The sequence below is a fragment of the Salvia hispanica genome, chromosome 5, assembly GCF_029641045.1.
Source record: "Salvia hispanica isolate PSC_SH4W2 chromosome 5, Shi_PSC_v1, whole genome shotgun sequence".
Classification (NCBI taxonomy): Eukaryota; Viridiplantae; Streptophyta; class Magnoliopsida; order Lamiales; family Lamiaceae; genus Salvia; species Salvia hispanica.
Window position 1 is genome coordinate 13095204 of NC_142696.1, and position 8889 is coordinate 13104092.

Here is an 8889-nt window from a genome sequence, read left to right on the forward strand (position 1 = left end):
CCTGGTTCTGGCCATGGAGACAAAATGCGGATTACATGGAGAGAAAGAGATTGCAAATCAATGTATACAAATCTTTGCAAAATTAACGTGGCTTGAATTATGGAAGATGGAATTTATGCCAAATTTGAAATTACAAAATATTCCCTCAAACATGATTTTTGAATTTTATTTTAATATAAACATGTGATAGATGATATTATTTGCTTGAATTAATTATGACCACAAGATTATAGAAATGAGTGGACAAGATTGGTCTCTAATTCAATATTTAAAATTAGTTCGACGTTGAATACATGCAGGTTGTATGGACTTCATTTAGTTATAATTTAACAGTTTATTGGCTTTATTGACTTCATGAGTTTCATTGAAAATTATAGTAATTGAAGTTGTATGGATTTTTTTAATGGTGTGTATATTATTGCTACATTAATAATTAATATATATTTAATTAATTAGTTTGGCTTTAGGCGGCTTTCTTAATTTTATTATATAGTTAGTATTATTTTAATTTTACTAAACTAATTAATGTCTTAAATAAGAAGACACACGTTTTTTGTAAATTTATCGATTTAAATGAATAATTGTATTAGACAAATAAAATAAGAAAGAAAAAAGAAAGAAATTGAAGTTTTTTAAATCAATAAACATAATAATAAATGATGAAATGGTATTTACGTAAAACAAAGTACCAAGTTGGTGGGATTAATGAGTAATTTATCGATTTAAATGAATAATTGTATAGACAAATAAAATAAGAAAGGAAAAAGAAAGAAATTGAGGTTTTTTAAATCAATAAACATAATAATCAATGATGAAATGGTATTCACGTAAAGCAAAGTATCAAGTTGGTGGGATTAATGAGTAAATTAAATGTAAAATATACATGTATGGTTGCAAAAGTATAAAAAGTACGTAGATGTAGCATATTTCTTTTGAATTGGAGTTTGATGTAAACTAGGGGTGGGTAAACGGTTTTCGGTTAATCGGTTAACCGAGAACCGAACCGAAACCAGTCGGTTATCTGTTAACCGATAACTGACATTTATGGTTATTGGTTCGGTACCGGTTATAAGTTTTTGCTCTAAGTCGGTTATCGGTTATAATCGGTCGGTTATAATCGATAACCGGTTTAAATTCAATTTTAATTTGAATTATATGTTTATTTAATACTAGAAGAAATTATAATTTACTTTCAAACTTTATCACAATGGAAGAAAATGTAATTTATATCTAAATTTTGTCAAAATCTTGTATTGCAATGTCAAAAAAGTCCATTTTAATTTGTGTCTCTATCAATTATAGTATTATACTTATAAATTTATATCTCAAAGTCAATAAAGTGCTTAAGCATTTCTATGTAAAATATAGAATAACCCTTCACTTATTATTGGAGAAAAGTTTTTAAATTATAAATCATGTAAAGTCTAATAAGTCATATTGCAATGTTAAAAGAAGTCAATTTTAATTTGTGTTACTATCAAATATCTCAAGTCAAGTGTTTAAACATTATTTTAAAAATAAGATCTCTTAAAGTTAATAAAGTGCTTAAAAACTACTCCCTCCGTCCCGCTTAAGATGACACATTTTTCTTTTTAGTTTGTCCCAACTAAGATGACACATTTCCTTTTTTTGGTAACTTTCTCTCTCCAATTAATACGCTCAACCACTTTTTCTCACTCCTATTAAAATATTCATCTTTCTTTATCTCTCTACTCTAATACTTCCACCCACATTTTCTCTCTCAAATTAAACAGTTTAACCAATAACTCCTAAAATCCCGTGTTGGCTAAGAAATGTGTCATCTTAGCCGGGACGGAGGGAGTAGTATACAAGTATAAACCAATTCGGTTAGTTCGGTTATAACCGATAACCGACCGGTTCTAACCGAGTCGGTTAATTAAGTAACCGAACCGATGATCGGGTCGGTTCCAGTTAGTTTTTTTATGGAATTTTGGGGTCGGTTAACCGACATATCGGTTCGGTTATTAACCGAACTGACCGAATACCACCCCTAATGTAAACTATCGAAGTAAAATTATTGTTTGATGTGATATTTACTAAAAAAATAGATTTAAGTTGTGTATAAATAATTGAAGATAGTTTGAGACTGTAGGGATCAGACCAGTCCAGATTCACTAATTACTAAGACCTCTTTGTTCTAGTAAAAGAGAGCTCAGCCAAACTCTCAACCACGCGGCTGATTTACAATGCAAGGTAATTATGAACATACAAGTAAATGGAACCCTAACTATTACAAGTTTCTTGACCGAAACCTTAGCTGGATCAATCAATCACTTTATACCCTGCACACTCAAGAAACAGGTTAGTAACTTCACACAAGATCCTTTCGGATCAAAGAAGAAAGACTAACAACAGTTAGAGAAACAACAAATCAGAATAGATCACAAATGTGGCTCAGAACCCGCCACATAGCCCATATCTATTCAACTAGAACTGAATCCAAGGGAGCACCGATGAATTGACTGGAGTCTACCCTCGCACCGTCAATGCCTTCACCACACAGCCCCTTCACACTGGATTAGTTCACCGCACACAACTCAAATCAGAAACCCTAATTCTCGCAACACCAAGCAACCGAAGCAGTTGTCTTCTCAACAACTCACACACGATTAATCACACAAGAACAGTGAAGAATCTCAAGGAATTGATCTGGAAGGCCATCGAAGAAGAGGAGAGAAGACAGAGAATCACCGAGAGTAGAGAGAGAAAGAGTAGAGTGTATAATAAGAGAAAGCGGTGCCTACACTTCTCACTTATCACACACAAAACACAAACCCTTGATCCAATAGCCGAGAAGCAAGATCCAAGTGAAGGGACACGTGGCAGACATCCAGCGGTGGTGAGTAAGTAGCTGAGCTTCTGGGCCAGGTCCGGCAAAGATAAAAGGCCCATACACAAATTAAATCAATCTCAAATAATAGTCCACATATCCAACGGAGGCGTTTCACGCTATACATGAAGCATGTAAAGCTACTTAATTAATTCAAATTGAAAACATGAGATCGTTACAATATCAACGCATATATACATCAAATTCCTATATTTTGATATAGGCATCACTTTAGTTGTTTACCATAAAATATGGATTGTCTTAGAAGTATGTTTAAATATTGTAATATAAAACATGTGCTACCTTTTATAAATGTAAAATTAAATACTCACTCTGTCCCATTGAAGGCGACCTATTATTTTATTTTTTTTATTTATCTCAATTAAAATGACTTATTACTAAAAATGAAAACATCTCTGTACTTTATTCTCTCTCTTACTTTACTTTCTCAACTTTACACATAAAATAAAGTTGCATCATCTTCCTTGGGATGGAGCGAGTATAAAATAAGAAGAAATGAGAATGATCATTCTTTGGATAAAGGGAAGGAATGGCTATTTGTATGGGAAATAGAATGGTGAATCCCGACGGGGATTAAGGATAAATATACCAAACAAATTAATGGAATAGAAGTAGAAATTTCATTTTATTCCATCATACTCTTCTTGGTACGGTGAAATAGAATGGAGGAATGAAATGATAATCTATTTCTATTCCATTTCTTTGCTTTGTATATATATTTTCCTTAGGAATCACCGTTCCTTTTAGAATTACCATTCCATTCCCCATAAGAATATCCATTTTTTCCATTTTATTGAAGAATGACCGTTCCATTCCATTCTCATTTTTTCTTATTTTAAATTTTAACAAAATTTTATAATATGTTATAATATTATACTTCAATTCAATATTATCTCAATATTATAGTTTCAAATTTTGTAATAAAACTAAAATCGTTATTTTATTTCATTTTTTGCCAATTTCAGTTATATGTACATATAAGTTCTATATTAAACCCTAATCTTACTCTGTATTATTTTTTAAAGTGTTATTTTTAATTTATGCATGCTTTAGTTAACCAAGTTCAATACATAAAATACGAAAATAGCAAATTCGTAGTTTATAAACTGATAAGAATAGTTTCTAATAAGGAAAAGAGAAAATGTAATTTGTACGAGGTCTCTTGCCGTATAAATGGAAGGCATGGCATTGAATTATAAAACTACATTAACTATTTATATGAAAAGAGACTTTCAAAATAGAACTGAGGGCTTTTTTTTGTATTTTAACAATTGTCCCACGGACCGAATGTCCAAATCATGGAAACATTCCAGAAAAAATTTGAAATTCAAATATTACATGCAAAAATAATATTCCGATGGTTGTTTTCTCCATTGAAACTTCTAGGAGATGCCAATCATAAAATATGGATCATATATAAAATAGTTTTTTTTATAAGTATTTAAAAAAATATACAAAAAAGTGGTGATCGAATGTTCTTGTTCTAGTATAATCCAAGAAAAACAGCCCTAGAAAGTACACGACTCCGGTACAAACGAACAAACGAACAAAGGGAAAAAGTTATGACAATTCTCAACCATAAAAATATGTTGATGGATAGATCTCATATAATATTGGTAAAAAAAAAATCGAAAACGTTCCTGGTTGTAGTTTCTCTAATTGGGAGTACTTTGAAACAAGTAATCCAAAATGTTATTTTAGAAAAACCAACTAAACAAAGAATTGTAGTGCATTACGGTCAAAAGAATAAATTTAGGATAAAATTAAAATATAAAAATAAGATCCATGTCATTAACCTTTTTCCACTCAATTTTATTTAAAAAATTAAATAAATTTTTAAATTTCGCATCAATCAAATATAAGATATCTATTAAGAATAGGAGGATGAGAACGAATCCTTAATTTAAAATGCTATACTCATCCGTTCAAAAAATTGGTCACATTTGTGGACGACACGGATTTTAATATAAAAATTGGTAAAATAAGAGACAAAGGAGAAAAGATAGATATAGTAGGAGAGGAAAAAAAAGTGAGAGAATGAGACAAAGTGGATAAAGTATGAAATGACATTTTCATTTTTGAAATAGGACTATTTTTCATTTGACACTCTAAAATGAAAAAATGAGACTGTTTTTCATGGAGGAATAAATATTAATTTTAGGCATTACATAAGTATTGGCCATAAATATTCTGTAATGGGAAAACTCATAGAATGGTAAAATCATAATTGAAGCTAGCCTTTGTTAATAAATTTCCAATTTAATTCAAGGAGTGTGGTCGAGTGGCCTGAGACCCATCCATCCTTGATCAAATTGTAGAGATCGATCATTGTCTTTAGGTATGAAGCAACTTTAAATCCCTGAATCAACTGTCTCATCCATTAAGGTATAAATCAGTGCGAAGAATAGTCATTGGACCTGCAAGTGAATACCGTTGGTAATTACCCAACAAAATAATTTCCTATTTACCTCTTTAATCTTGAAGCCAACAAATCATATGTTATGCTTTAATTCCAAACACAGAGAAATTTCGGCAGTGAAGCAAAACTTAATCAACTCAAGAAAATCAACATTGATTGGCCACGTGGCATATGTGCAATCTGGATTGTGTGGATATAGTCAGTTGAGAAGTGGTCTATCATCTCAAATGATCCAAAACTCAATATCTCCTATATATATAACAGTAACACCAACAATATTAATCATCTTCCTTCATCACACTACCTAACACCGACGTCAATTAATAGCTATCCAAAAAAATCACACTCGCTTGGAGATTTAATCAACGATCAATGGCAGCCGCCGTCGGTGCCGTCAGCCGCTTTCCGGTAAGGTTTCCCTACATGTAATTGTACCATGTTAGGTTATGTTTTACTAGATTTAGATGATCATCACTTGATTAATATTTGACCTACAACTACAAGAACGCCTTTTAATGGTTATAGTTTGTCAATTTTGGTGATATAAAACATCTATACCATTTCAAGATGTGGAAATAAAACTAGCATGAGTATCGGTTTGTATGATCAATTCAACTTATATGCAAAAGGAAGATAGGTTTGACCAATAGGTCACAAACATATGTTACTTCAGGTCACCATTAAATGTCTCATATTTTCTTATTTGACCGGTCTCAATAAATGTCCCGTTTCACTATTACTACTAAACTTTTAGTAAGTGAACTCATATTCTATCAACTTCATTTTACTCACAATTATTATAAAATTAATATATACAGGTGACTCCACTTCTACTAACTTTTTCCAATCATTTCTTTTATAAAATGAAATAATTTCTTAAAATCCGCAAAAGTCAAATTCTAGGAACCCGAGGGAGTATTATGTGGCATGTTTGAATCCCATATTTTATTAATCTCACATCAACTTTTGTAGGTGTATGTGCAGGTGAATTTGAATGGTGCCCCAAGCACAAGCAGCTTCTTGGGGAGCAGGTTGAAGAAGGCAAGCACCTCAAACAGTAGCCCCAAGGCTTGTTCATCAAGGAAGTTGAGAGTAGTAGCTCAGGACATTGATGAGAAGAAACAGACCGATGGAGATAGATGGAAGGGTCTGATCGAGGATGCCTCTGATGACCAACAGGACATCACCCGAGGAAAGGGTCTTGTAGACACGCTCTTCCAGGCCCCCACCGGAATGGGCACACACGACGCCGTCCTCAGCTCCTACGAGTACATCAGCCAGGGCTTCCGCGAGTAACTAACACTCCTCTACTCCATTGGTTATCAATTACTACTACTATAGATATATTTGGGTGATAATGTGTTTTACTATAATTAATTCTAGGTACAACTTGGACAACAAGTTGGATGGATTCTACATTGCCCCAGCTTTCATGGACAAACTTGTTGTTCACATCACCAAAAACTTCATGACATTACCTAACATCAAGGTCTTCATTCTTGATTGACAATTGAAACATAAATAAATAGTAGTATTTCACATTAATGTTAAAATTTGACCACTCCTCCTCTGAATACAGATTCCTCTGATTCTGGGAATCTGGGGAGGCAAAGGACAAGGAAAATCGTTCCAGTGCGAGCTCGTTTTCCGCAAGATGGGTATCAAGTGAGTAACCATACTTCAACTCATCAATGGTTTAATGAAATGTTGTTGATTGCTATATACACTATATATGGAAATAAAGCCCGATCATGATGAGCGCGGGAGAGCTGGAGAGCGGGAACGCGGGGGAGCCGGCGAAGCTGATCCGGCAGCGCTACCGTGAGGCGGCAGACATCATAAAGAAGGGGAAGATGTGCTGCCTTTTCATCAACGACCTCGACGCCGGGGCGGGGCGGATGGGCGGAACCACCCAGTACACGGTCAACAACCAGATGGTTAACGCCACCTTGATGAACATCGCCGACAATCCCACCAACGTGCAACTCCCCGGGATGTACAACAAGCAGGAGAACCCCCGCGTTCCCATCATCGTCACCGGTAATGACTTTTCCACCCTCTACGCCCCCCTCATCCGAGACGGCCGCATGGAGAAGTTCTACTGGGCCCCCACCCGCGAGGACCGCATCGGCGTCTGCAAGGGCATCTTCCGCACTGACGGCGTTCCAGACGAGGCTGTCGTTAAGCTCGTCGACACCTTCCCCGGCCAGTCTATTGGTAATTTTCCCATCTTACTATGTGTCGTTCAGAAACAACAAGAAACTTAAGCCCTTCTTGGTATGATAAAATGGAACGAGGGTAGAAAAATAAAAATACTCTCTCCGTCTAGGAGTAAATGTCCCATTTCTGGCCGGCTCGGGTTTAAAAAAATTGTTTACTTTCTAAAATACAGTGATAGAAGATATGAGTCCTACTTTTATATATTGATTTTTTAGTAAATGGTGAGTAGAGTGAGTTAGTGGAATATAAGGTCCACTTGCTAGATATAGTAAAAGTGACATGAGACATTTATTGGCAAACAATGCGACATTTAATGGCGGAAAGAATGGAGTAATAATGTAACGGAGCTAAAAATTAATGAAATGAAATTTTCTTTCCCTTTTCATTTCATTCATCATACCAAGAAGGGCTTTAGGATTTTTTATCTGCGTGTACAATGCCAGACTTCTTCGGGGCATTGAGGGCCAGAGTGTACGACGACGAGGTGAGGAAGTGGGTGAGTGGAGTTGGGATAGAGAACATCGGGAGCAAGCTGGTGAACTCGAGGGATGGACCGCCTACGTTCGCGCAGCCTAAGATGACGCTGGAGAAGCTTCTTGAATACGGTAACATGCTGGTGCAGGAGCAGGAGAATGTGAAGAGGGTGCAGTTGGCTGAGACATACTTGAAAGATGCGTCTTTGGGAGAGGCCAACAAAGATTCCATTGACAGAGGAATTTTCTACGGTTAGTTAAATAATATATTCTTCTTAGACATTCATAATATATCATGTGAGTTTGACATAATGTTTTCTGGAGCAGGCAAGGCTGCTCAGCAGGTGAATGTTCCGGTGCCGGAAGGGTGCACGGACCCGAGCGCCGCCAACTACGACCCCACGGCCAGAAGTGATGATGGGAGCTGCTTGTACAAAGTCTAAGATGTTTTTGCCATTCCTTTTTGGGTTGTGGGTTATATCAGTAGTTGAAACTGAAAGGTTGTATAAGTATAACAAGAACTGATGCAACTGCTTGGGAATTTGGGGTGTTATGTTTGGATTGAATACAATATTAATGTTATACCTATATGAATCAAATTATTAATCCTAGTTTAAATAATCACTACTTCATTCTTAGGTTCCCGATTCGAATTGGTTTGTGAAAGTTTGTGTTTATTTGATCGTGAAAGACAATTCTTCCAAAAAAAGTTATAAACAATAAGGGTGTGTTTGATACTATGGATTTACCTCCAAAAGCACAATTTTCTAGTCAAATTCTCAAGTTTGATACTACCTCGTTCCTTGAGAATAGAAAATTTTAAAACAACACAAGTTTTAAAGCATAATTGATCATATTAGTTGTCCCTCTTAAACTGGTCTTAATTTAGGATCATCCATTTTGTA

The 8889-nt window shown here is 34.9% G+C and overlaps 1 protein-coding gene across 1 annotated transcript; it reads left to right on the forward strand.

Annotated features, from left to right (window-relative positions):
* The first annotated feature begins 5541 nt into the window (after positions 1-5541).
* LOC125188038 (ribulose bisphosphate carboxylase/oxygenase activase 2, chloroplastic-like) lies at positions 5542-8605 on the forward strand. Its single transcript, XM_048084772.2, has 7 exons — positions 5542-5699; positions 6264-6583; positions 6675-6780; positions 6871-6956; positions 7036-7508; positions 7955-8236; positions 8312-8605. The coding sequence occupies exons 1-7, from the start codon at positions 5664-5666 to the stop codon at positions 8425-8427; spliced, it is 1419 nt and encodes a 472-aa protein (XP_047940729.1). The 5' UTR covers positions 5542-5663; the 3' UTR covers positions 8428-8605.
* Positions 8606-8889: the final 284 nt, after the last annotated feature.